This window comes from Rhinolophus hipposideros, assembly GCF_964194185.1.
Source record: "Rhinolophus hipposideros genome assembly, chromosome: 14".
Lineage (NCBI taxonomy): Eukaryota > Metazoa > Chordata > Mammalia > Chiroptera > Rhinolophidae > Rhinolophus > Rhinolophus hipposideros.
Window position 1 is genome coordinate 60629719 of NC_138060.1, and position 27936 is coordinate 60657654.

A 27936-nucleotide genomic window follows, 5' to 3' on the forward strand; every position below is an offset into this window, starting at 1 on the left:
GCTGAGGAGGCCACGGTGGGGAGAAGGATGTAGGACAGGCGCCTGGCTTCCTTCCTCTCCCGGAGGACCCAACTCTCTTGAGAAACCCTGGCCAAAACTCCCCTGTGGGGCCCAGGAGAGGCCGAGGCATTGTTAGGGAGATGGAGAAACCATTTCTTCACGTACACAGGAGGCAGATCTTGTCCACTGCCCAGCAAGCCCCATGAGGCAACAGCAAGGGCTGAAGCAAGCCCCAGCCCACCCCCTGGCAGGTGGCCAGTGGTGGGCAGGTCAGGAAGGCACCTGGTTGGGCATAAAGGAGGGTCCTGCAGGCTGGGAGGAGGCAGACTTGGGGACCATGGAGACCCAGGGCGGCAGCCCCTCCTTGAGGCAGTGGTCACTGTTGCTACTGCTGCTGGGCCTGGCCATGCCTCCAGCCACTGCCCAGGCCTTCACCTACAGGGAGGCCGTGCTCCGTGCTGTGGATGGCTTCAACCAGCGGTCCTCAGAAGCTCGTCTCTACCGCCTCCTGGAGCTGGACCAGCAGCCCCACGGAGTGAGTTGGGGAAAGGGGTTGGGGAGGGAGGCCCTGCTTCCACCCGGTGCAGTCATACTGCCACTCCTTCTGCTCATGCTGGACCTCTTATCAGGAAGGCACTTCTGTTAGGTGGGATCCCTTCTCTTCCAGGAAGCCTTCCAAAGCTGTGTACCTTCCCAGTATGACAGCTTCCTGCCTTAGAATCTCTACTATGTGGAGAGGTGACCTCACACCTGCATTCAGGCTTCAGGGACTTCTGGGAATTCCAGGGACAAGAATGGGGTCACTGATTCTGGGATGTGACTTCCCTGCTTTAAGTCTCCTCTGCAATCCATTGTCTCCCACACAGGAAAGGGTTCTGCTCAGCCCTGAGGTTTCAGTGGCAATGTCTTTTCTCCAGGAGGCCTCCAATTTCCCTCAGCCCCCTTAGAGATTGTCTGAGGCCCTCTCCTGCTCTCTGTATGTTTGGTGAGGGCAGGAATGGGCTCTGTCCTCCCCACCTCTGTGCCTCAGCACCAAGCTCAGTGCCAGGCACACAGTAGGAGCTGTTGTAAAGCTGCTGTCTTGGTGGTGGGGGGGGAAAGGCAGGGAGACAGATCAGAGAAGGCAAGCAGGAGCCCACGCCCATTCTCCCTGCTTTCTCCCCTGGCTAGGATGAGAACCCAAACATCCCGAAGCCTGTGAGCTTCACGGTGAAGGAGACTGTGTGCCCCAGGAGGCGGCAGAGGACACAGCGGCCAACGGAGCAGTGTGACTTCAAGGAGAATGGGGTGAGGCTGGGGAATTGGGGCCTGGGGGTGCTGGCGGATGCCTCCCAAGATGCTGAACAATTTTCAGACCCTGGCACTGGGGTTAGGCTGGGACGTTATGGCTCGGGGCTTCCAGTTTGACCTTGAGCCTCCCATTTTTAGCTGGTGAAACAGTGTGTGGGGACAGTCACTCTGGACGAGGTCGATGGCTACTTTGACATTAGCTGTGAGGAGGTGAGTGGCCCCTTCTGGGTTGCAGGGTCTGACGGGACATGGTGCATGGAACTTCCTATGGACCAGCTAACCACTGCCCCATCCAGGGCTGAGAAAGCCCCTTCTACCCTGTGCTCCTCCCTCAACCTGTTTTTACTCTGCAATCCCTTAGAGCGGTGGTGCTCAAAGTGTGGTCCTCACCTGGGAACTTGTCAGAAAAGCAAATTCTCAGTCTCCAGTTAGAAACTGGGTGGAACCCAGCAGTTTGAATTGAACAAGCCCTGCAGAGGATTCTGACTCTTGCTGAAGCTTGAAAGCCACTGACTTGAGTTTTGAGCTTTTCGCCCATGCTCCAGTCTCAGCTTTGCTGTGCTGGGCTTTGTGACCCTGGGAGCCCCTCGCCATCTCTGGGCCTCACTTTCCTCATCTGTTTATGGCTGTAGGGACTTAGCATATGCTCCAGAGTTCATAGCCAGAGGGTGAACTGGGGCCCCAAGGCTCTTAGGGTGGCCCAGGAAGGGGGGTGTCCAGGTGGGGAGGGGTCTTGACCTTGGGTCCAGTCTCCACAAGGAAACTGTTTCCTCCTGGTACACAGCTCCAGAATGTCAAACTCGGTGGCCGGCTTGGCGAACTCATACGGAAAGGTGGGCAGAAGATTGGCCAAGGGCTTGAAAAAATTGGCAAGAGAATCAAAGATTTTTTTTCAAATGTTGTGCCCGGGGAAGGGTCCTAAGGGCCTGCTTTGCCCTGGCTCAGGCTACTGGATTCTGAAAAATAAATTCTTGTAAAAGCAACTTCCTCCAGGCTTCAATTTCACTTGTCTTGCCTCCTCCCACTGAATGCGACAGAGTTTGGGAGGCTGTGTGTGTGTGTGTGTGTGTGTGTGTGTGTGTGTGTGTAGAGGCTGACCCCAAGTTGTCCCAGGCTTGGCCCTGGGGTGATTATGATTAGTTTGCATATGAAGGCTGCTGTCTCTAGGAATCCACTAACCCTGGGAGGGACAGCCCCTTCCTAGTCAACAAGGCCCCATGTGTCAGATACAGAAACTAAAAAATGTGGTTAACATTGGACCACTTCCATTTAATGTAGTCAGTGACATATTTGGAATATAACCTAATACCTGTAGCTCTTTCTTATTTTTTCAGTTCGTACTTCATTTTTCCCTCTCTCCTTTTCTGCCTTCTTTTGGATTGTTTTTATGATTCTGTTTTATGTCTATTTTCAGCTTACTATTTATATTTCTGTTTAAAATATTTTTAAGTGGTTGTCCTAGGGTTTTAATTAATTACACCTGTATCAAATGTTATCACTTCATCATGTAGTATTAGGATCTTCTAACAACAACACTGCCCAATGTTTTCACAAAAAAACAATGTTCTGTTAGTTAGCAAACCAAACATTCCATCTTAGTGCTTCTACCTCTGTGTTATCAACAGTCTGTGGGAGTGACTAATAAATCACAGCAAGATTCAGAGGCCTGTTTGCCAAGCAGTTTCTTGAAACAATGTGGGCAGACTCATAAAATTGAATCCCTCTGGCAGTCAAAGAAAACATGCTGCGTTTTATAAAGAACTCCATGTTCCTTGTACTAAAACTTCCATTGTGTGCCAAACTTGTAACACCCATTGAAAGATGGTCCTTGTTTGTCTTATAGTAAAAAGAGGCATACTCCAATGGGCTCTGGAATCTTTGACCCCTTCTCTCCAGAATAATGGTGAAGTTCAAGGCTGTCTTTTGCAGGTTATAAATGTGCTGTTTCAGCCAATGCTAGCCTTACGATGGTCCTTGAAACCAGTTTGTGTCATGTTTCATTTGGTGGACATTCCACACACCCAGGGAGCTGATCCTGCTGAAGGCTTTGTGGAAATGATGTGTTAAGTATGAGTATGAGTAACACTTCTCCTGACTATAAGGGGTGCTACCATTGGGGAAAGGCCATGGTTAGGAAGGACAATGGCAGTGGAACAGGTACACAAGTGGGAGCCCAGCCACATGGTGGCAGCAACGCAACACAGAAGGTAAGGGTGGTGGGGCAGAGATCAACCACACACCAACTAGAGCTGATAGGTGCAGAAGAGCTTAAGGAAACCTCCCAGCAGGCGGGACAACTGCCCTCCCTCAGGCCAGTTAGTCCTAAAGAGCTTTTAAATTTACAAGTGTCGGTGACTGACAGCGGCAGAAGGATGGAGCCACTAGGCAATGGTCCCCCTGTGGCTACGGACACAGCATTTGCCTAGAAGTGCCACTTGGTATAGTCCATCTGATATGCAATTACTGGCTTGTCATTGGGCTTTAGCGGAAATTGAGAGACTAACCAAGCAAGAGCAGGTATTGTTATGCCCTGACATCCTTATCTTGGGATGGATATAAAGTGACCCTCCTGGAGCACAAGCCTGGGAGGCTTGTGAACAGCTGCTCAGATGCCATCTCCCAGGCATTCCGCCATCTCTCTTAGGAGAGTATTGATGAGGTACGCAGCTCTCTGCCCCGGCTCCCCACCACCTCCGAGGGTACAGCTACGGACTATAAACCACTCAAATGCAGTCTAGAATTGGCTTCTCAGCAAGAGTGTGTCCTACCATTTGTGATGGAGTCATCCGGTCCTTTCTACTTTGGTGTCACTTTATATAAGGGCCTTGGGGAGCTGGCACCTTTTGCGACTTTTTTTCTCGCTATCTATATGAGTAAGTGATAAACTGCCAGATCTAAAAAGGATTCCATGTTACTTAACCTGACAAATCTGTCAGACCTTTGCCTGGGTCCTATGCTTGATATGTGTCACAATAGATTGGATACAGAAGCAGAAGGGAATCCAGCTTTTTCTATCAAGTTGGACATTAAAGAAATTTGCAAAAATGTAAAACAATGCCTCTTTTGTCTCTAAATTTTTAAAGGAAAATACAGATAGTTTTCATAAAAATATAGTATGTATGTTAACAAGTGATGGATTTGTTATTGTTTTTTAAATGGAATATATATATATAATAAGGGCCGGCCTGGTGGCTCAGGCGGTTAGAGCTCCGTGCTCCTAACTACGAAGGCTGCCGGTTCGATTCCCACATGGGCCAGTGGGCTCTCAACCACAAGGTTGCCAGTTCAATTCCTTGAGTCCCGCAAGGGATGGTGGGCACCAACGCCTGCAACTAAGATTGAACATGGCACCTTGAGCTGAGCTGCTGCTGAGCTCCTGAATGGCTCAGTTGGTTGGAGCGCGTCCTCTCAACCATAAGGTTGCCGGTTCGACTCCCACAAGGGATGGTGGGCTGCGCCCCCTGCAACTAACAATGGCAACTGGACCTGGAGCTGAGCTGCACCCTCCACAACTAAGACTGAAAGGACAACTTGAAGCTGAACGGCACCCTCCACAACTAAGATTGAAAGGACAACAACTTGACTTGGGACACACTGTTCCCCAATAAAGTCCTGTTCCCTTCCCCCCCAAAAAAAATCTAAAAAACAAATCTCTTTGGGGTCTTCTATAATTTTTAGGTGAAACAAGACCTCTATTTTACACCACTCACAAAGATTAATTCGAAATGGGCTATAAAGACTTAAATGTAACCCTGGAAACCATATGTCATGCAGGGTCTCAGCTCCCGCTCCCCACATAAGAACACAGGATATGGTGAAGCCAAAAAGGAACACCCACGGAGCCATAGGTAGGGGAGTCATACTACTATATTCTCGCTGGCGGCTGGGTTGGAGACACAAGAATCAGGAGCCACACGATCTGCAATCCGCTGTTTGCTTCTCTGCCAACCAACCAACCAACCCCCTAGCGTAGTCACGGCAGTTATATTAGTGGCGAATGGCTAACCAATAACAGCTGATGGCCATCTGATCACAGTTGATGGCTATCTACTACCCGAGCCAGCACCTTTCCACATGAGACCGAGAGCCTGGAAACTGCTGTCTGGGACTCTGTGCCCATACCATGATACTCCTAGAAGAAAACAGGAAAAAAGGTGCTTGATATGAGTCTTGGAAATGATTTTTTGGACATGACATCTAAAGCACAGGCAACAAAAGCAAAAATCAACAAGTGAGACTACATCAAACTACAATTTTTCTGCATAGCAAAATAAACTATCAACAAAATTAAGACAGCCTGTAGAATGAGAAGAAATATTTGCAAACCATATATTTGATAAAGGGTTAATATACCCCCAAATATAAAGAATTTATACCACTCAATAGCAATAAATAAATAAATAAATAAGCAAAGGTCCTGAATAGAGATTTTGCCAAAGATATATAAAAGGCCAATACCGTGTTTCCTCGAAAATAAGACCTAGCTAGAAAATCAGTTCTAATGTGTCTTTTGGAGCAAAAATTAATATAAGACCTGGTATTATAGTATATTAATTATAGTATATTAATTATATTAATTATATTATATTAGACCTAGTCTTATAGTAAAATAAGACCGGGTCTTATACTAATTCTTGCTCCAAAAGACATATTAGAGCTGATTGTCTGGCTAGGTCTTATTTTGGGGGAAACACAGTAGGTATGAAATGGTAGCTTTGGGACATTAACTTGTCATGGAAATGGACACCAATGATTCACACCTCCTCATCTCCATGATTTTATGCAGGCCCTTCCCACATGGACTCTGTGCTTGGCCGTGTGACTTGCTTTGACCAAAGGGATGTTAACAAACATGACACCAGCAGAAGCTTCATAAGCTTGTGAATGGAGGCCTGCCCTCTTCACGGTATGAAGCAGCTCAGAATGAAAGACCACGTTGGACCCACCTGCTGAGTGCAGCCCCGTGAGTGAGTCCAAGTTAGACCAGTGGAATTACCCAGCCAATGCAAGGACACATACGAATACATCGTTACTGTTTCAAGCCATTAAATTTTGAGGTGGTTCGTCATACAATTGATACCTGTCATCCTCAGCTACAGCAGAGACAGGGCTACCTTTAGTGGCTTTGTGGAAATCAGAAAAATGTGAGTCATAAATACATGCCTCTACGGGGCAGATACACCTTTATTCAAATAAAAGGTGGCCCTTCCTTCAGGATGCAGCCCTGGGCCAGGTGCACAGCACGGGTTTGAGCCCACACTCAGCTCTGTCCCAGGGTGCCTTTCTGCATGACGCAAGCCGCACACTGTGTGTGTGAACCTCCTGGAGGCTGCTACACAATTCTCTCTTCACTTGGCAGAGAGGGCTTGGCTTTAGGACAGGTTCAAGTACTCCAAGACAGAGAAAGAAGGCACGTGCAGGTGCTCCCAGCCGTGAGGATTCGGTAGATGCTGACTTGTATTGAAAGATAGGCCAAATGTCGCTTATACAGAGTGCCTGCGTTGTTCAGGCAAGTCAATTAGGCAAGCTCCTCCTTGAAAAAGGATGAATAGTTTTCAGAAAAAAGAGGAGCCATCATCCCTCTGACCCGGCCATGAACATTCCAGAGAAGAGGTAGACATAGAGTTAGGTTCTAGAGGCAGCGGCAGTGAGAAGCTAGGCCCCCAAGCAGGTGGCAGTGCCTAGCAGAGATGGCACCACGAGCCCCAGGCCTCTCAGGTCCCAGGAAAATGCTCTGGACCAGAGGGCTAAGAGAAAGGATGGGCAATGCCCCCAGTCTTCCCGACCCACAGGCCTGCATCAGGCTGGTCCAGGGCCTCCTGGTCCGGCTGCGCAGTGGATGCTGCCCTCGGGACTGTAGCACACGGGGCCACAGCGCAACTGGGGCTCTTCTTCCTCGTACCAGCGCCGCTCACTGAAGTCAGGGAAGAAGGCTGCAATCTCTCTACTGGCTGAAACCACAGAGTCTGCAAGAGGAAGTAAAGAAGAGAAGGGATTCTAATAGGGAGTGTTGAACAGAGGCAAGAGACGGTCAGAGTCAGGTTCAGAAACCTGACCCTCTACTTCCCCTGCCTGCCCCTCAGTCCTTGGGCCATATCTGCTGAGACGGTCACAAAGGCCAGAAATACAATTGGGAAAAAAGCTCACTGGAACGACCTGACTCTCAACCCCAGCATATGGCCCGCCCACCAACCCCAACCCATCCTCCTGTTTATGGCTGTGGACAGGGAAGGACGACTCACCAGAGCCATGGGTGGTGTTCCGGGTGTCGGTGAGGCCAAAACTCCCACGAATTGAATCTGGGGCCACATGGCGTGCTCGAAACACTCTGGTGGGTCCCATTAGCGACCTCCAGAGCTGGATGGCATCCTTGTGGGCAAGGATGTAGGCGCGGATTGGCCCACTGTGAACAAAAGGAGCTCATGGCAGGAATCTGGCTATTGGATTTAGGGGGGCATGCTGTGAGCAGGGCAGAGATAAAGGCACACTGTACATCCTGAGAGTTTTCTTGCCTTTTCTAGTAGCTGAGTACCAATGCTGCTTCAACTAGAAGGTGATGGGGGGGGAGGGCTACTGCTGATGTACTAGGAAGCCACAGAGATCAGCAGAGTTGCTAGGCAGCATTCAGCAACACTCTTTTATAGCCACTGTATTGGTGACCACCCTGGGACAGGTGGCCACCAGCTCAGTGTTGGCTAGTCAGAGCCCCAAGCCCACGTTTCTTTGGACACTTGACACTGATGACAACTTTACAGAGTGATAAATGAAATTAATGAATTTATACAGGACGCAGGGAGAGAGGTGTCTTAGTAGATAAAGATGCTGGAACCAAAATTAGAAGTACCTGGCCATGAATTCCACCAGCCGCTGGTAGAAAAACCGCCCTGCAAAAAAGACAACCTTCATCAAGACACTGGTGCCCAAGAAAACTTGTAGAACTTCTGTCTCCTAACATAGAGTGATAAAAACCTCTAGAGAAAAGAACGAGGACCTTGGAGTCCGACATACCTGGCTCTGCCACTTAAAACCTTTGCAATTTGGGGGGAGTCATCGACTTCCCTAACTCAGTTTCCTAATCTGTGTACTGGGGACATAACACAACCTACCTCGTAGGGCTGTTGGAAGAATGAAATGAAATCATGAGCATTAGGAAATGTCTGACACAGTAAACATTTACTAAATGTTAACTACTGATGTTATCAGGACATGAAACTAAGTTTCTAGTTGGGACTGTGAGGTCGAATCTTCCTAGAAAATATAAAAAATAAGAACCTGATAATCATGAAAAGTTTGTGTATCAACAGAGACTTTAGAAGACTGGCTACAATTTTATGGTCGGGAAGTAGAGAGCCTGCCTTTGTGTGTCTAGGTCAAGTCTCTTGCACGCCTCTTGGGATCAGGTTGTTAATCCTACCTTCATGCTCTTGGTAAAACCTTTGGCAATCTTCTTTTCTCCACAGAAGTTCTCTCATTCGTACAATAAGGAACTTGTTGCTCAGAATCTGCTGATGAACAGCCTGGGAAAACACCACCACAAAGATAAAAATCAGTCAAAAGGACCATGTGAGTGAACAGGAGACTCGGGCTGACTCAAAGAATCGCGAGGACCCATCGGAGCCCAGGACTTCAGTCTGTCCGTGTGGGTCACAAGAGAAGGTGAGATGAAGACCTTCAGTCACATGACCAGAGTGTGTGCCTTGGGTGGAGGGGGCAGGAAGTTCTGTGTTTGCCCCCCATCCTACAGCCCCTTGAGCACAAGCCTACAGGAAGTAGCACTCAGACCACCACGAGTCTCCTGATAGTGGTCCTGCATTGAGTTTCTCCCACTCTCTGAACCATCACACTTGATAAATTAATAACACCATAGTTTATATGTCACACACGGATCGGAAGTTTCTGAGTTGTTATTATTCATGGAATGAAGTGCAACCACTTTAGTCCCCTGCTCAAGACTGCATTTTATTGCCCTCTGCCTCTTCCGATTCTCTCGTCCCACCAGCCCAGCCCACCCGTGCCCCCCGCCCCCAACACACACACACACAGTCCTGCCTCAGTACCTCCCTGCGGTGGCACACCTACCTTCCTGTGCATCAGCGGAAGTCCACCTTCCCTTGGGGGCCTGTCCTAGTCCCAACACACGCAGGCCACGTTCCCGAAGGCTCTGGTCTTCCCCACAGTGGGCTGGCTTAGCAGGACTGCTAGTACTTACTCAACTATTGTAGGCAGAATGCCAAAATGACCCTCGCCGAGCCCCACTGAGATCCTACCCTAATATCCAGGACTGTGAACATAATGCAGTGTCATTGGTACATTACACGACCAAAGGGATTTTGCAGGTGTAATTAAGGTCACTATCAGTTGACTTTGCTTTAATCAAAAGGGAGATTATCCACATGGGCCTATTTAATGACACGAGCTCTTTAAAAGCAGAGTTTTATCTGGCTGGGAACTTAAGAAGTCAGTTTTGTGGCATTTGATGCCCTGTTGCTGTCTTGAAGATGGAGTGGGCCATCTGATGAGGAATGTGAATGGTCCCTAGAGACAGTAGGCCCCACCTAAAGGCAAGGACATGGGGACCTCAGTCCTATAACCACAGAAACCGAATTCTGCCAGCAACCCGAATGAGTTTGGGAGTGGATTCTTTCCCATACCCTCCAGATTGGGCCCAGTCAGCTGATACCTTGGCTTTGGCCTTGTGAGACCCTAAGGAGAAAACTCAGCCAAGCCTACTATACCTCAGATTCTAACACTGTGAAGTAATAAGATGTTTTTTTAAATTACTAAATTTGTGCAGCAATAGAAAACTAATATACATACACTGTCTTAAGGTTGGTTCTTCTTATTACTGTATTGGATCCTATTATTTGATATGTGCCCCCCTTCTCCAAAAGATTTTTAGTCTCCTTAGGGTCTGAGTCCATGGCTCCTAGCTTTGCCTACATGGCTTCTAACACAGGATTGTGTTGTCAGTCTTCACAAGTGGCCCTGTGGCACCTGACGCAGAAGTAGTGCCCGGGGTATATACAGCAGAGGCTTAGGATTCGTTCTTACCTCCAGAATCAGTGGGTGAGCAACCGCGTCGGGCTTGATCAGGGCCAGAGTGAGCTGGAGAGCCTGAGGGCTTCGCAAGATCGAGGTCATCTCGCTCCTGCCACCAGAGAGCTGGATTAGGGACCCAGCGGTGCTGCACGCCCCGCTGTCTGACTCTGGAGCCACGCAGCTTTGCAAGGCAACCAGTGCTCTCACTCCTGACACCCATAAAGCACATGACAGTTACACAGTAAAAGTGTATACATTGTTATTATATACATGTGTACGTTGTATTTAATGGCCACTTGGACTCATGGGATTGAGGGAAGGGACTGGTAAAGGGGGCATTCAGGTTGCCCTATGGAGTACATTACCTGGTTTCTGTGACTGTAGCCTATGAAAGAGTTCCCCATTCAAGAGAAATTCAAGTTTAAACACTACCTAGCTCTCCAATATTCCCTTCCCTTCCTAACTGTCCTTGGTGTTCTCCAGAGGATTTCCAGTTTACACTTCTCAAAAGACTGTGTTTCCACTCCAAAGGTCTTCTATCCCATAGTGCTTGCCCATCACTTTTAGAATCGGAAGACTGGACAAGAATTGGGATGTTGCCAGGATACCAGAAAGTCTGCTGGATACCATCTCTTATCTACTCTTACAGATAGTCCTCAACGGCAAGGCTTGTAGACATGCAACTCCAAGGTCAGGGACTAGTTGCAACCATGTTGTATCTGAAGCAGCTGAAACAATGCCTGACACAAAGGTGCTTGATTAATTTTATTGACTAAATGAACCTATATAATCTTATTCTATTCATAGTTGTATTTCTAGTGTCTAGCATGGTATAAGAGCTCAATAAATAATTGTGGAAATGATATAAAGCATATAAAAGTATTTTATAAACTGAACTAAGAGAATTTGAGGTCTCTTCCAACTATGAAATTATATCTGCATGTGAGAAATTGATCATCTCTGCAGGACTAAGGACTAGGTCTCAAAAGATGATCTGGCGGAACCCCTATTTGCCAACCAATAGAGAAGGCTTCCATGAACACACTCGGGGCAGTCTGGACAACACTGTCCTTTTTCTTAGCCCACAAGTTGCCTGACAATCACATCAAAGGTGGTGTTATGCCAAGGTCTCTTCTACTCAGTTCCTTTCTGTAGATTTCAGCCTGATGTGCCACTCGAACCACAAAGCTAAGCCCCATCTAACCAGTATAAAATCAGCCATCCCAATTGCCCTAATATCCCAGGTGGCAAGTAACCCAAAAGCAAGTGGAATCTCTACCATGTATCTAGGGAGAGACGTCTTAGACACCTCCCCTCCCTCACCCTCCACACCCACTAGCAAAGTTCTGGCAGTTTTATGTAACCAGCACATCTCAAATCCATACAATTCTCTCCCTCTTAACTGCCATCACCCGAGTCTAGGACACCACCATCCCTCCCTGGACTTCGGCAACAGTCTCCATCTCTCCTCTTGCCACCCTCTACTATCTGTTCTCCACACAGCAGCCAGAGTGAACTAAAAATGCAAATTGAATCAGCTCATTCCCCTCCTTAACCCGTTAAAGTATGATAAAACCCCAAATCCTTATCGTGGCCTACTAGGCTTTGCGTGATCCCATCCCTGCATCCCTCTGGAGCCTCATTTGGAACCCCCCACTCCTGAACTTTCTTTTTCTCCAGCCTCGTGGGTCTTACAGCTCCAAGACTTTCTGGCCTGACAGCCTTTGTGGGAGAAGTTTTCATAGCCAGGATGTGCTTCCTCTGGTTTCCTCCTACTCCCACTAGGTCTTACTCAGTTTTGTAACACTTTCTCATGGCTTCTTGCACGTTTTCTTCAGTTCCTTCTTCCCCATGAAAGCAGGGAGTCTGTTTTGCTCACCATGTATCCTCAGTACCTCCGGAGAGTGCCTGCCACATAGCTGGCTCGCAACAGTATTTGTTGCACCAACGAATGAATGATCCAGCTATTCGAAGGCCAGGCCGCTAGGGGCCCTCCAGGAGAGGACCTGATTCCTTTTCTAATGCCAGCTAAGTTATGGCTGTCTTGGCTCTTTACAAAAAATCACGACAGCTCGAGAAACCTGCTCAACTTAAAGGCCACTCCATCAGAGAATCACAAATTTTAGAAGCTGCCTGGACATTTGTCCCCACACCTGAGGCACCCAGCCCTCTGCTTCCGGGAAGACAGCAGCCAAGCCCCTCGTCCTCGCATGCGCTGCGGGGACCTGCAGCCCCTCAATTCAGCCATCGCCCCACAGCACCTGACCCCGCCCTCTCGCCCCTCCAGGCTCACATCTCATCTCTTGACCCCATCCCCTCGCCCCCTCTCCACTTCTCCAGGCCTGCCGCCGAGCGACCCCTGCCTCTTGGAATCAGGAATCAGAGCCCACCCCAGATTCTGGGCTATTCGGAGCCCCGGTCCAGCTGGAGTCCGGGTCCCTGGTCGTCCCGCCGCGGGCCCGGGCCACCAGGCGCCGTGCTAGCTAGCCGGTGCGGCCCGAGCGGGGTCCTTCAGGCGCTCGGCCGGGCAGCGCCCCCGGTCCTCGCGGTGAGGCTGTGGGCCGAGCCGGACGCGGAGGGGGCGGCGCGTGGGCCCTGCGAGGCAGCGCGCTCTCAGATCCGCCCGGGCTCACGGCCCGGACGGTTTGCAGCAGGAGGGCCGACTACCGGCGGCCCCTGTCTCTCTGCGGTACTCGCCCGAGACCGGACGGGAGGACGAAGCCGCCTGGGGGGCGGGGAGGTGGGGGGTGAGGGGGGTGGGGACCGCCCCTCCGAGCCGAGCTTGGGCGCCCTCCTGCGGAAAGGAGGACGAGGCCGGGATGCACGGAGAAGAAAGGATGGGCGATCCGGGTGGCAGCCTGGCAGAGGGCAATGCCTTCAGCGGGACCACCAGAATGCTCCTTGCCTGACTCGATCTCTCATATGCTTTGCCTCGCACAAGACTGGTGCCCAGTATTTGTCAGAGGCACGGAGGACAGAGGCAGGCAGCCACTGAAAACCTTTTGAGTGCGCAGCGATTAGGGAGACACGAAGGAGCATAGCTAATGAGGGCTCGGTGAGGGAGGATTCTTAGCTGGAGTCCAGGTGTAGTCGGGCGTGAGGGAAACTAGTCGTAAGGGCCTTGAATGTGTCGCTAAGGAATTTGAGCAGCAGGTTGTGAAATGGGTTACCCTGGAGTCTGTTGAAGCAGTCCAAGGGGGCATGAGAACTAGGGTACTCCTGGTACGGAGTCTAATGTATGGAGAGGGTACAGCTGTGGCAGGTTGAATAGGTGGTAATTTTTTTTTCTTGAAGGGAATCACTGAATTTGAGAAGAGAGAAAATAAACGAGAACTGTCATCAATTTAAATATTTATTTTATTATTAGTTTCAGGTGTACAAAACAATGTAACAGACATACCCCTCACAAAGTGATAACCCCCCTCCCCCAATCTACTACCCCTCTGATAGCACATACAGCCATTACATTTCCACTGTCTCCCTTCCTTTAGCTGTACTCCACATCCTATGGCCATATGTATATATACATTAAATTATAGTTGACATTATAATTATTTTTAACTGATTCTAGTGCCTGCATACAGATGTTGCGCTCCTGGAATGTTGGAAGGAGGGTCTGTGGTTCTAGCAGCTTGTTTCCACAAGGTGTCTTTAGGAAAGCCCACTTCTCACCTGTCTGGCTGGTGAAGGCAGAGCTCCATTTCTGTCTTCATAGGATGACAGTAAATTTACCATGTGCCACTGACCAGACATCTGTTTTTAGTTTTATTTTCCAAGTGCACCAGCTCCAATTGTATTTTCTACCTTTATCTTTATTAACATGCCTTTGGACTATAGGGACTTTGCCCATTTTTAGAACTATGGCAATTAATTCTCTGTCTGTCTCTGTCTCACACACACACTGTAGAAGGCTTTGTCTGCATTTTATAGTTGCTTTGATCATCTCAACAACAACAATAGTGAAAGTAAGTACAAATGCAATTTTAGGGGAAGACCCAGTAAATAACACCCTTTTGCTGACCTTGTGCTCAGAACCAGCAGAAATAGAAGAATGGCAGGCAGGTGGAGGCCAAATATCAGCTCAATACTGATGGAGCTGTTGGAGAACATAGTATGAGCGCCAAATGCACCTGTCTTCTAACTCTGCTACCCAAGTTCAATGCCAAGGCTCTTAATAAATCTCAAAACAACAGCAACAACAAAAAGAATCTAAATAGTTAACAAGACAATAAAATTATCACAGCATTGCCTGACATCCACAAAACTTAAAAAAGCAGGCTAATCCCCAGTTCCTAGCAGATACCAGGCAAAATTTTGTCCTTGGAAACCTGTCAAATGACCCTGATACTCAGTGATACCTGAGGGAAGGTGAGTAGGCTGAAAACATCTTGATTCAGTTTCACTGGGACTCCAATAATTCTATACCAGTTATTCAGAGTCTCCAACTTGTGAGTCTAAACTCAGTTGGAAGAATGACCCATTAAGAGATGAATTATGACCTATGTTCATTGTATCCTGAGGGGCATGTACCAGTGTCTAGTCTTGTTTCTAGACAGTGGTATTTAAGACAATACTGCCCTCTTGCAGTGTTAATTTATAGTAGTAGCAGCCCTAAGTGGGTCTTCTTTGATAACCAGGTCTTTCTTTTTCATCCAACATTTTCAAGATTTTAATACCATTTCCCCTCTGGGTCCTCTCTGGCTCCCCAGGGCTGCTTTGAGGGTGAGCTCTAATGACATAACTTCCCCAGCCCACTGTGAGCCGTCTTCATTGGCCACTGGCCTCTGCTGTGGAGTTACTCAAGCCCAGGACAACTGCCTCCTGGCGGGGGAGGTAAGGAGGGGTTCTCTACCCCACAACTTTCAGCTGAGAATCACTTTCGGTACATTTTTTAGCTGAAGCTGCTGTTCTAAAGTTTGCTCCCCCAGGGACCCAGTGAGAATTGAGAACTCTGCCGTGTGTCCCTTAAGACACTGTCCTCAGCTTCTAGATGTGTCAGATAAGGAGTAGCATTTCTTTTAGACACTTTTCTTCTGGCATTTTCCTCTGCTGTTCCCTTCCTCCTTTCCAGAAGGCTTACTGAGTTTCTAACATTTTATTGGAGAGAAGAAAGGCCCATGGAGCTGGCTCTCTGCTAGGCTACAGAGAGGGGAGGAAATGAGTCTCTTTAAGATTATCTCTTAAGAAAATCTGTCTGCCTTTGTTTTCTTTCTTCACTGCTCCTAATCTGATAGAGCAGGTTTCTAAAGCTCTGCTTTTCTTTCTGGACTTCCTGAGCATATGTGATTCCTGAAGACAATGCGCCAGGCACAGGCTTTTCTCATTACGTTTTTAACCTTTGTGACTGTGGTAATTTCATTGAGTGTTTTTTCTACTTCAGTCTAAGAAGATGGCATATTTTATTTGAAATAAGGGCACTGTATTTTTGTTGTTATAAGTAGAACCCACCATCTTTTTACAATTGAAGCTGCTGTGTAAATCTCAGAGCTCTAAAACCATGGCCAGAGTTATTGACAAACGGACCAGTAGGTAGAGTGACTCTTAAACTACGTAAAAAGGAAAAATGCATGAGTTCCACAAGTTTTGTCCTTTGGCCGTGAGTTTAGCTCAGAACAGCATAAGTGATGGAAAGTGGGCCTGCTAGGCTGGGACTAACAATTTAAAATTCAGAGCTTACACACTTGTGTCCTTAGCATATGTGGAACTTAATTGTGGTTTAAAGCCCCTGTCCTATCAAACTAGCTAAAAAAAAAAAAAAAAAAAAAAGAAAACCACAACGGTAGTAAAGAACCAAATAATTGTTTTGTCCCTGATATGTACAAGACCTATCCAGGGAAAGACTTCCCTATACAGGGAAAGTCAACCCTGTGCCTCAGCAGAGCCTTTCACTGCTGCTTAGAGTCTGCAGGGGCCCCACAAGGGAATGCAGTGAAGGTCAAGGCCAGTGCTGGTATAGTTAAGGGTCAGACTGCAACCTACTGTGCGCTAGGGCCCAGACCTTAGCCCTTACCTGCTAAAACCATAGTGTTTGCATAAGGACGGTGCCTTTGCTGACCCATGTCACTAGCACTGGCACAGGTCTTCATTCACCCCTGCCTGTAGATAAAATCAGATTCATAGAAACACTTGCCTATGAACAACGTGGCCAACATTGACATGACCAGCCTGGAAAGTGTTAAATGCCGCAAGCATTGGTCCCATCACACCATAGTCTCAACTTAAAGTGATGTTGTGAGCCACACCTTTCCCACCTGGTCTCTCTTTTTTCCATTCTCTGCCACATCAGCAGATCTTAACATTCCTTTGAATAAAACTTATCCTCCACGCCTGTGCAAGGGCAGAGCCTACTCCCGTCAAACTTCCAACACAGAGCAGCAGAACCTGTGGGCCACTGGTTCCCAAGCTAAGGGAGAGAAGAAGGGGCCAAGCTATACCTGCCTGGCTTTCTGTAAGCTTCACATACACCTATGTATTATTTCCTCATCCGTTCTCAGTTTAATGTGTGCATGTGTATATAAGTGTGTCCCTAACACCATAACCAAAGGTTTTATACAGGGATCTAAGCATGCAATTCGTTCTAATAGAATCCTCACTGTGGAGTTATGTGAAAGTCTCTAAGCCGCAGTTACTTTGTCTATGAAACGAGGTTGTACTTGAGTTTGTTGTGAAACTTAAATAAGTTAGGGCTTGTAAGGATTTAGAGACCTTACTGTGGCAAGGCACTTCTCCAGGTATTGTGCTCAGTAAATTTTCTTCAAATAAAATTCTGAATTTCTTAGGGTGTGGTTAAAATTTCTCAAACCAGATCCCGATGTAGTGAAAGCCATGTCACTCCCATGACACATATTCAGCTCAATAATGATCAAAGTCTTCATGTTGTAAATATTGCTGCTGTGGGGAAACCTATTCCCTCGTTTAGATTTCTGTGGTCACTTGCTCACAATCTATACAAGAACAGAAGGAGCCCATGGCACAAGTTATGTAGTTTTGGGATGAGAACATAGAATAGCTGATATTTTTAAAAGATTCTTATTAATCAAGAACATTATTTGCCAGCCAGATTTTTCTGCTGAGAATCATTTATTGAAGAGGCAAATCAATGAGTTTGATCCTAATCATCGGTTTTCTGTAGCACTAACGCTCTCCTCTAATGGGAATATACTTGAAGAGACAGCCGTTACGTTTTACTTGGTCATCTGCGGACCCAGCAACTTCTATAATGCTTCATGGGAAGTTCAGGAGTTTGCCTGCAAAAGAAATATCTGCTTAGAGAAATCAAATTTCGGGAAATTAAGACAAAAATTACCACACTGGTAACTACACCCAAAGTCCAACAGGAGGAATGCCAAACAATTATTCTGTGAATTAAGGCAGGCTAGAGACATCCTCATTTCATTGAAAAAGAAAAAAATCACAAGAGTGGAAGTGGGCAGAGGAGCGCTAAGAATGCCTCTGTGAGCCTTTCGGACCCCAGGAGAGTCATGGGGCAGCAAAGGTGGAGGGCAGTCATAAAACTTAAGTTATAATCCAGGAGCATGGACTGTCTCTCCATTTATTCCTAGGCTCTTAAATATCCTTTGAGTTTTAAAGTTTTCAGAAGTCTTGAGTGTTTTTAATTCTTACATAGGTTAATTTCCAGATACTTCATAGTTTTTGTTTCTATTTTATTTTCCAGTTGGGTATTACTGCTGTAGACAAGTTATCAATTCTGTAAGTTGATCATGCATCCCGCAGAATTTCAGAACTCCCTTAGCAGTGTTAATGGTCTGTGATTCAACCATCCCTGGATTGATGATTATAGTATCTTCATTTTTGTCTTAGGCAGACTGAAGTGCCATCTTGTAAACAGACAGAAACATGGAAAGGCTCAAATAAAATAAAAAGTTCATTGCTTGTTCATGTACTGACCCCTGGGGCAGATGCCTTGCATTGGAGGTGTCTTCCAGCCAGTGGTTCAGGGACAGGCTTTGGGATGGTTCATTTTTCATGTCAACTTGTCAGGACCACAGTGCCCAGATATTTGGTCAAACATTTTGAATATTTTTGTGAAGGTGTTTTTGGATGAAATTAACATTTAAATCAATGGACTTTGAGTAAAGCACAGTGTGGGCGGGCCTTATCCAATCAATTGAAGGCCTGGATAGAACAAGAGACTGACTTCCCTAAGCAAAAAGAAATTCTGCCAGAAAACAGCCTTTGGACACCATTCTATGGATATCCTTAAGTTTAAAAGCATCTCTTTGAAGTTACAAGTTTGAAATGGACGTAAGACCAGAAGTTTATTTGACAAGAGTTGTGGTCCAGATATAAGAGGAAGGGATTCAGCAGGAGTTTCCATGAATTAGCCCAAATCAAAAGAATCTGACAGAAATAGAGATCATATGTGGTCTCTTTACAATGACCCCAAATCACAAAAATGTCTAAATCTCTTTACGATTTCTCCTTAATGGAACTAAAAAACATTCAGGTTATAGATCTCCAAGTGAGTAATATGTATGCTGGTCTATAAATCAGATGAGCCTTGTAAATTAATAGAGACTGTGTCAGGAGATATTGTCATACAATTATCACAAAATTATATAATTGTCATTCTATCTGCTTTACCTTCCACCTTCTTTATTTTCTCTTCCAAGATGATTTGTCCCAGTCCTATTTCCATGCCTCCTAACACTATACTGGTCTTTATAGCATCAGTGGAGCTCTTGCTTTGGCCCTGCGACCCTAAATTCAAAGACACAATATCTAGAGCAGGGCTAAGCGAGGCCTGGTCCATTCACTTTCAGAATAACCACCACTTCCAATTAGGGTCTTTTCTCAACATCCCAGAAATTGGACATGGCAGGGAAGAAAAGGGGTGGAATAGGTGTTCTTTACTACTAAATTATCAAACCAAAGTACATTTCTTTCCCCAAACGACGTTATTTTTGAGATGGCTGGGAAAATTTGAACATGAAGTACTTATTAGACGATGACAGGAACTAGTTAGGTGTAAAATAACATTGTTGGTGTGTAAGGAAGTGTCCACTCTGAAGTATGGAGGAGCGAAATGATGTAATGTCTGATATTTGTGTTAATAAATTTCAGCAAAAAAAAAAGAAAAGAAAAGAAATAGCAGAGGAAGGAAATGTGGCAAACACTTTGCACATTGAAGACTCTATATGATAGGCATATGAGGTTTATTATACTGTTGTGTCTAATTTTATGTATGCTTGAAAATTTTCATAACAAAATATTTAAAACCCCCTACAACAGTGAGTTCTTAACTCTATCTGGTTTACTCCTAAAAATTAGAAATAAAAGTGACTTTACTTACACATGCTCCATCGTGCAGTTTAGTTATGTTAAGCCCTTCGTATCTGAAAGAAATCACATTTTGAAATGATTATTTTTGCTCTATGAGACATCATAATTTATGACTAAGTTTTACTTGATAACCTTTAGCTAAGTCTAAGAAGGAAACGTTCTGCTAATAGTGAATTCTTATTTAATATATATATTTTTAAAATATCTACTATGTAGATCTTTATTTGTCAAGAAGATTGAATGTATGAAACATACTCAGCCCTAAATCAAATATAGAAAATTCAAAATAATCTTGAATATTTAAGTAGGAATACAGAGTATTAGAAAGAGAATGTGCAATAAAATTAAAGTGTGCATTTGATGAAAGTTAAGAAATAAAGTGACCTTAAAGAAATAAAGATGATTATAAGGGAACAATTGTACATCAACAAATTAGATAACCTAGTTGAAATGGAAAACAGTTTGGTGGTTCCACCAAAAGTTACACATAACATTACCATATGATCCAGCAAATTCCACTCCTAGCTATATACCCCAAAATACTGAAAACAGATGCTCAAATAAATACTTGTACATAGATGTTCATAGCAGCATGATTCACAATAGCTAAAAGGTAGAAACAACCCAAATGCCTATTAATGGATAAATGAAAACCAAATTATGGTATGTATATATAATAGAATATCATGTGAATTTCACTTCAATTAAACATATTCAAGTGGATTCATCACTATGAGACCTTTGGTGAAATGAAGTCATGCCCAGAAAAATAATCTGTTGCTGAAAGCCCTGCAAAATACTAAAGAAAGTCCTTCAGGATAAAATGAGAGGACACTAGACAGAAACTCGAATTCACATGAAGAAATAAAGAAAACCAGTAAAGTAACTACATTGGAAAATATAAAAGACAGTACTTTTGTCTGTAAATCTTTTTTCTTCTAGCTGATTTAAAAGACAGCTGTATAAAGTAGTAATTATAAATCTGCGTTGATGGGCATACAATGTATAGAGACGTGATTTGCATGAGAACAGTACAAAGAAGGGTGGATGGAATGGTGCTCTATAAGAGCAAAGTTTTTTTAAACTATTTTTTTTTTAAAAGATTTTATTGGGGAAGGGGAACAGGACTTTATTGGGGAACGGTGTGAACTTCCAGGACTTTTTTCCAAGTCAAGTTGTTGTCCTTTCAATCTTAGTTGTGGAGGGCACCGCTCAGTTCTAGGTCCAGTTGCCCTTGCTAGTTGCAGGGGGCGCTGCCCACCATCCCTTGCGGGACTCAAGGAGCCGAACTGGCAACCTTGTGGTTGAGAGCCCACTGGCCCATGTGGGAATCGAACCGGCAGCCTTCGGATTTAGGAGCACGGAGCTCTAACCGCCTGAGCCACTGGGCTGGCCCAAGAGCAAAGTTTTTAAAATACTTTTGTAATTAATTTGGTATTAATCTAAACTATATTATTAGAAGTAAAAATTTTACTTGCAATCCCCATGGTAACTGCTAAGAAAACAATTCAAAAATAGAGTCAAAGTGAGTTCTTTGGAAGCTGTCTCTCATGTATCTCCAGTCCTGAGTCTAGATGTTGTGAGTCCCCCAAGATGTGCATTCTGATTGTCAGATATCTGTACCAGTGATGGAGGCCGACACCAAAGTTGTTTACCTCACAACTCTTTCATGGGTTCTAGCATAATTTTTGCTATTTATGCAGCCAGAAATGCAAAAAAGTCCCATCCTGCCCAGCCAACATCTCTTATCCTGACCAAGATTTATTATTTCTTTTAAGGAGAAACCAAGAAGAGGAAGGGAAGAAAGGCATACATTTACCTACTCTCACGTCTTTGCTTTTCCTTTCTCTTAAGATATTGGACTTAATCTCTAATCTTAGTTACCTAAGGGTGTGGCTTTTCTCCTTAAAGGAGAACACAGATGTCGAGGAATCCCCCCCATTTCTAGAAGGCAGCTTCCTTGATGAAAACCTCTGTGCCTCACTATCCCCCTTGGACCAGAGAATTGGGCATTTTCCATGGGTTTCACCCAAAACTTCTAACACATGATGGGCCCAAAGACTAAACCATATACCAGACTGAAAGCTAAAGAAAGTTGTTTGGGAGAATAATATTCATTCATAGATCAATCAGTGAGCCACTGGGAAGATTCTTCACCCAGCTCCTTCCTGTTCTCCATCAGTCTTTTGTTCTCTGTCTTGAAGCGACTTGAGGATAACCTTCAGGTATGAATACTGTGGCTACTTGCTACTGAGTTCATTCTACTTGATCCTTGCCCAGGCCAGACACAGGCCCCTCACCTCAGTGGATTTCTGTGTCTGCACTGTGCGAATAGGATCACTCTGGGGGGGCACAAAGGAGTGTGGAAGGAATGGAGGAGCAAATAGTGGTGTGGTCTGTGAGGGAAGCTCTAACCAGTAGGAAGCATTCTGGGAGGTCCTTCCTATCCTGTGGGGCCACTTGTAGCCTCCTGACTTGAGAGGACAAAGAACAAAAGCAAGACTTACAGAATGTTGAAGCACAGATGACATTCACCATTGTAGGTAACATGGTCACTGCCACATATGGGTTCACTTGGCTTGATGAAGGAGAAAAACCAGCACTGGTTTATACTTTGGATGCACTTGACCTGAAGGTGAGACATAGACTGCTGCTTTAGATGCCTCCCTCCAGGTCCTCTGACTGTTATCACTGGTAGTGGGGCCGGGGGTGGAATAAGGAGCAGCAGACCAGGAGTTGGGAGACCAGGCTTCAGAAGCCTCAGTGTTTGACCCCTGGCACTTTCCACCAACAATATCAATACAATACGATACAATACAATACGATACAATACAATACAATATGTAACTTAACAGATAATCTGTGGAGTTCCCAGTCTGAGCTATAAATTTCTTAGTGAAAATCCCTGCCCTACCAACCGCAAATTGATTGTTAGGTTACAGAGGGGAAAATGTCTTTCAAGGTTAAAATTTCCTTATGAACATTACTGAGTAACTTGTATGTGGTGCTTCCGACAGCAGTGGGCTCAAACTTATATAGAAGGAAAGGGACAAAGTGAATCCATTGTGGGACCTTGGTGTGTGGCGGCAGGATGTATGTCTTGGTACATCCCAGCTGCAAGAATGTCCACTGCAGCATAAGACAGACCTGAATGGGAGCCATGACTTCATCATCCATTTAATGATGCAAAATACTTGCCTTCTACCTCACAAGCGAGTTGTATGAACAGGTTGGGATAATGAATGGGAAGAGGGCTCAGGCACATATAAAAGGTGCTACACAGAGTTGATGACTCAGCTTTTATTGTGGTGGTATTCCCAGGCAAGTCCCCTCTGGTCCCCCTCGCCCCCCATCTCCCAGAAGAAAGATGGGGGCTATCAAGAAAACTGATTTTTTCCCCCCATTCCCGTTCTTGGGAACCAAGGAAGCCAAACTCACCTTTGTGTCTTCTAAGGGAGCTCCTTCGCCTGTGGGAAGAGGGAACTCTAGAAGACAAAACATTCAGAAGAGTTGTTGCTCTGTCTTCTGCCCTTAGGGAAAATAGCTAGGATGAGGGAGCCCCCAGTCAGCACAGAGGGAGCACCAGATCCCATCAGAGGAGGCTGCAATTCCTCTTTGATGCATGATGCCCTCTAAAGAAGCGAAGACTCCAAAAGCTTCTGCCCCTCCCCCTCATGTAAAATGGAGATCTAGCTTTTTCGCTTTACAGGTAAATAACAACTATGCATAACAACTATGCAATCCTTCTCAGCTATTTTTAGAAAACACCCTATAAGTTACAAATTACCATGAAATAGTTATATCGAGATACTTTAAAAGATGCTGGGTTTCATTAAAACTTTCATAATCTTGATCCAAAACAGTCTTTGCAATTATTCACATATATATAATATTACGTATAATGATATAATTATAGTATATACTATAATCTAATGTAACTATTATAATATATAAGTGTACTATATCTTCAGCTCTATTTTATGTATATCAGCTTTATTAAGATATAATTCACATACCAAAGAATTCATCTATTTAAAGTGTACAGTTCATTGGTTTTTAGTATATTCACAGTTGTGCAACTATAACCACAATCAATTTTAGAACATTTTCATATTTCTAGAGAGAGATATCCTGTACCATCAGCAGTCACTTCTCATTCCTCCCTCAATACCTGTTCCCTTCCCGCTCCCCAGACAACCACTAATTTGTTTTCTGTCCTTTCTGGAAACTGTATAAATGGAATCATCCAGTATGTAGTCTTTTGTGTTATTTCTTTCCCTTAGCATGTTTTAAAGGTTTATCTATGTTATAGCATGCATTAGTACTTCATTTCTTTTTATAATTAAATAATATTCCACTGTATGTATCTCATATTTTATTTATTCATTACCAGTTAATGGACATTTTCATTGTTTTCACTGTTTGGCTATTATGAGAAGGGCTGCTGTGAACTACACATTTTTGTGTGGCCATGTGTTTTCATTTCTCTTGGGTATATACCTAAGAGTGGAATTGCTGGATCATATGATGACCTTTTGAGGAACTACCAGGCTATTTTCCAAAGCAGCTGCACCGTTTTACATCGCACCAGCAGTGTATGAGGGCTCTGGTTTCTCCATGTCTTTGCTACTATTATTTGCTATTATTTCTTTTGGATTCTAGCCATCATAGTGGGTATGAAGTGGCATCTCATTATGGTTTTGATATATATTTCTCTACTGACCAGTGATGGTGAGCATGTTTTCATGTGCTTATTGGCCATTTGGGTATCTTCTGTGGAGAAATGTCTATTCAGATACTTTGCCTGTTTAAAAATTTTTTGGCTTGTCTTTTTGTTATTGAGTTGTAAGAATTCTTTATGTATTCTGGATACTGGTTCATTATCAGATATATGCTTTACAAATAATTTCTCCCGTTCTCTGAGTAGTCTTTTCACTTTACTGATATCTTTGTTGGTATCATTTGAATCACTAAAGTTTTTTTTTATTTTGATGAAGTTCAGTTTACCTGTTTTTTTCTTTTGTTCCTTCTGCCTTTGGTATCATATTTAAGAAGGCTTTGCCTAACCTAAGGTCATGAAAATTCATTCATGTTTTCTTCTAATAGTTTTATAATTTTAGCTCTTACATTCAGTTCTGTGATCCATTGTGAGTTAATTTTTGTCTCTGACATGAGAGAGGGGTCCAGTTCATTCTTTTGCATGTGAATATCCAGTTGTCCCAGCATTTGTTGAAAAGACAATCCTTCATCAAATTGTTTTGGAACCTTGTTAAAATTAATTCACCCTAAAAGTAAAGTCTTTCCCCCACCCTAGATTCTCAATACTATGCTATTGATCTATATTTCTATCCTTATGCTAATGTCTAGATATCATCAGAGGGATTAAATTTGATAGGGAAGGGAAGGTGTGATATAATAAGAAATATATTTTTGGTCTCTGTCACCAGATCTTGGCACACAGCTCCTAAAACTCCTGGGATTTCCTGAGCAATAAGAGAGAGTGTCTTTTGTTCTTCATAATAAGCCCTTTTCAACCCCACACCTGAGTTTCTGCTGATGAGTGACTCTTGGAGGATGGGCGCTGGTTGCCAGAAGAACCAGCTGTGTGGTTAGAGGGTTGGAATTTTCAGCCCCACCGCTCAACCTGTGGGGAGAGAAGAGGGGCTGGAGGTAGAGTTAATCATCAATGGCCAATGATTTAATCAATCGCGCCTTCAAAATGGATCCTCCATAAAAACCCTAAATGAAAGGGTTTGGAGAGCTTCCAGGCTGATGAACACAGTGAAGTGTGGGAGAGGGTATGGAATCCCTTTGCCTCTTCCCACATACCTTACCCTGTGCATCACTTCCATTTGGCTATTCCTGAGTCGTGTCCTTTATAATAAGCTGGTAATTGTAAGTAAAACACTTTCCTGAGTTCTGTGAGCCATTCCAGCAAATTATTGAACCTGAAGAGGGAGTCATGGGAACTGCTGATTTATAGCCAGTCGGTGAGAAGTACTGGAGGCCCAGACTTGTGATTGGTGTCTGAAGTAGGGCGCAGTCTTGTGGGACTGAGTCCTTAACCTGTGGGGTCTGTGCTAATGCCAGATAGTGAGTGTCATAATTGAATTAAATTGCAGGACACCCCGATGGTGTCCACAGAGAACTGGAGAATTACTTGGTGTGGAAACCCCACATATTTGGTATCAGAAGTGTTGTGAATAGAAGGAAATAGTTTTTTCTTTAGTAGAGGAGGGAAAAGGTTTTTTTCCCATCAGGTATGAGAAGCACGACAAATAGTTTTCAATTTCTTACAGAGCCTCTTAAATGTGAGAGTCTTGAAAATATATATTTTTTGATATATATATATTTTTTTTTTGAAAAAATATTTTAAGTGAGAGAGAGCCACAGTGGAAAGTAAGAGATTGAAGGCAAATGAGAAAGAATTTCAGAGTCCAAATGGAAGAAGAATGTGTGGAGACCTTCAGAAATTTCCTACAGTTGGCCATGAACACTGTTTACTCTAAAACCAGCCATTAACCAGAATGATATCTGAGTCAACTTCCATAGAGCCTAATCAAGTTCTTTTTGGGTTGAAGAAATGTAAATATATAGATTCTGGAAACGAACTTTCTAAGATTTGAACATCCTGGATGGTGACCAGGTATTTTGAAAAGTTCAATGGTCCTGGATTGGAAGGCTTGGATTCAACTCCCAGCTTTGATACTAACGACATTGTGTGAATCTTTCTTTTGGGAGGTTTTAGCTTCTACATCTGTAATATGAGGAATTAGGATTAAATAAAACTGAATGGCACTTCCACTTCTACCTCTAATTTCCCCCATGATCCTGAGTATGCTGCAGAAAATGTGGGCAGAGCAAGAACATGTAACTCACCAACTGCAAAGGCAGCCCATGTGGAGATGACCAGAGCAAGGACAGCATTCAAGAAGGCCCCGTTCATGTTGGCGAAAGCTGTGGAAATGTGCAGCTTTTGATAGTAAGACAGAAAATCCGACGTGAAGTACAAATTGTCACAGTGATATCTCCTTGTTGGTTCATTGACCAAGAAACAAAGTCTAAATACCTCAAGTTTGTTCTTTCCTCAGGTGACTTGGAACAAATTCTGCTGGGTGCAATTGAATTGCTTAATTCATTTGCCTAGAATAATTAAACATTAGAAAAAAGGATCTCAAACATAGAACTTTAGAAGATGCCAGGAAAAAAAAGTCGTAAAGAATATCTGCAAGCGATCCTTTGATAAAAAATAAGCATCAAGAATTTTTCAAAGAAATGTTTAAAAGTTGGTATTTATCTCTGAGGTGAGAAGGGCAGGCACTCACACCCATATCCCTAATCTTCCATAATGTTATTACTTTGGTGTTAATATTTAGTGCCTGCATAGAATTAACCCCTGGTCGTTCATAAACTGTAAAAGAATTTACAAGACTCCACAAAAGTAAGAAAAGATTTATTAAATGTCAAAGAGAGAGAGAGAGTTCTGTTTGGGAACTGGCAGAAGTTTTGCCAGGGCAGAGTCTGATAAAGACAGCTGTGCCAATGAGGAGTGCTGGGGTTTTATATTTTTCCATGCAGGATGTAGGGTCCTTGTCAGCTTGTAGGGGGGCTGCCGTTACAATTGTCTTCTCCTGGGAACTGTTATCCATCTATGATGGATGTCAGCTTGCAGGGGGTTGCTGTTATGATTGGGAACTGTTCTGTTTCCATCCATGATACGTGTTTGTTAGCTTGCAGGGGGTTGCCATTGCAATTGGGAAGTGTTCTGTTCCCACCTATGATGGATGTAAGGTGCTTGTCAGCTTGCAGGTGTTGTGCTAGCCAGGGAATTCAGAGCTAAGCGATTAATGTTTAGCTCTTTCCTGTTAGTCTGCCTATAAGCTCGCTCCTGTTAATTCTTTACCTGTCCCATCCTGCCAGCTCACAAGCCCGCTCCCGTGAACTCTTGTCTCATCCTTTAGTAACTAATAACATTATTGAAATGAAAACCATAGAGTACCAACAACTCACTTACGTTATTGAAAATGTTATGGTACAAACTGATTGACATTATCTGCAGTTTCTATACATTTTTCTATATATTTTCCAGGAAAGTTATGTATCTAGAAAATTTTTGCCCAAGATCTGCTCTGAATAAAAACAAATAATAAAGAATATAACCCTTCCCCAATTCAAAAGTTTACAAATTAATAAGGCCAGTTTACCTGCTGTGAAGCCTATAGGTGCTCTGAGAAACTGGCTGGACAAGATATTTTTTAAATTTCAGTTTGTTGATAATTAAATAACAATGTGTGTGGCTGGGGT

At 44.4% G+C, this 27936-nt stretch overlaps 3 protein-coding genes across 7 annotated transcripts; 1 reads left to right on the top strand and 2 right to left on the bottom strand.

Annotated features, from left to right (window-relative positions):
* Positions 1 to 337: 337 nt before the first annotated feature.
* CAMP (cathelicidin antimicrobial peptide) lies at positions 338 to 2212 on the top strand (the record flags this gene model as incomplete). Its single annotated transcript, XM_081071962.1, has 4 exons — positions 338 to 535; positions 1171 to 1287; positions 1429 to 1500; positions 2075 to 2212. The coding sequence occupies 4 exons, from the start codon at positions 338 to 340 to the stop codon at positions 2210 to 2212; spliced, it is 525 nt and encodes a 174-aa protein (XP_080928088.1).
* Positions 2213 to 2540: 328 nt separating this feature from the next.
* On the bottom strand, positions 2541 to 13063 carry NME6 (NME/NM23 nucleoside diphosphate kinase 6). Of its 5 annotated transcripts, none has more exons than XM_081071926.1 (7): positions 12720 to 13063; positions 10342 to 10438; positions 8705 to 8807; positions 8135 to 8174; positions 7533 to 7693; positions 7081 to 7256; positions 2541 to 5422 (listed from the first exon to the last, which is right to left on the bottom strand). In XM_081071926.1, the coding sequence occupies exons 2-6, from the start codon at positions 10429 to 10431 to the stop codon at positions 7090 to 7092; spliced, it is 561 nt and encodes a 186-aa protein (XP_080928052.1). In that variant the 5' UTR covers positions 10432 to 10438; positions 12720 to 13063; the 3' UTR covers positions 2541 to 5422; positions 7081 to 7089. The 5 variants fall into 5 exon arrangements, 4 of the variants coding, with proteins under 4 accessions (XP_080928052.1, XP_080928054.1, XP_080928055.1 ...); XM_081071928.1 differs by having other exon boundaries at positions 4356 to 5422; positions 7085 to 7256; positions 12720 to 13034; XM_081071929.1 differs by having other exon boundaries at positions 4356 to 5422; positions 7085 to 7256; positions 10342 to 10538; positions 12720 to 13028.
* Positions 13064 to 13398: 335 nt separating this feature from the next.
* SPINK8 (serine peptidase inhibitor Kazal type 8 (putative)) lies at positions 13399 to 26578 on the bottom strand (the record flags this gene model as incomplete). Its single annotated transcript, XM_081072846.1, has 5 exons — positions 13399 to 13560; positions 19643 to 19685; positions 22140 to 22261; positions 23071 to 23117; positions 26512 to 26578. The coding sequence occupies 5 exons, from the start codon at positions 26576 to 26578 to the stop codon at positions 13399 to 13401; spliced, it is 441 nt and encodes a 146-aa protein (XP_080928972.1).
* Positions 26579 to 27936: the final 1358 nt, after the last annotated feature.

Coding starts and splice junctions, on each gene's coding strand:
- NME6 (XM_081071926.1), bottom strand. CDS start 10,431: ATGACCTCGATCTTGCGAAGCCCTCAGGCTCTCCAGCTCACTCTGGCC. Junction 8,175..8,704: donor GTTTTACCAAGAGCATGAAG/GTAGGATTAACA, acceptor TCTTTTTTGCAG/GGCGGTTTTTCTACCAGCGG. Junction 7,694..8,134: donor CTGGTGGAATTCATGGCCAG/GTACTTCTAATT, acceptor TTTTGTTCACAG/TGGGCCAATCCGCGCCTACA.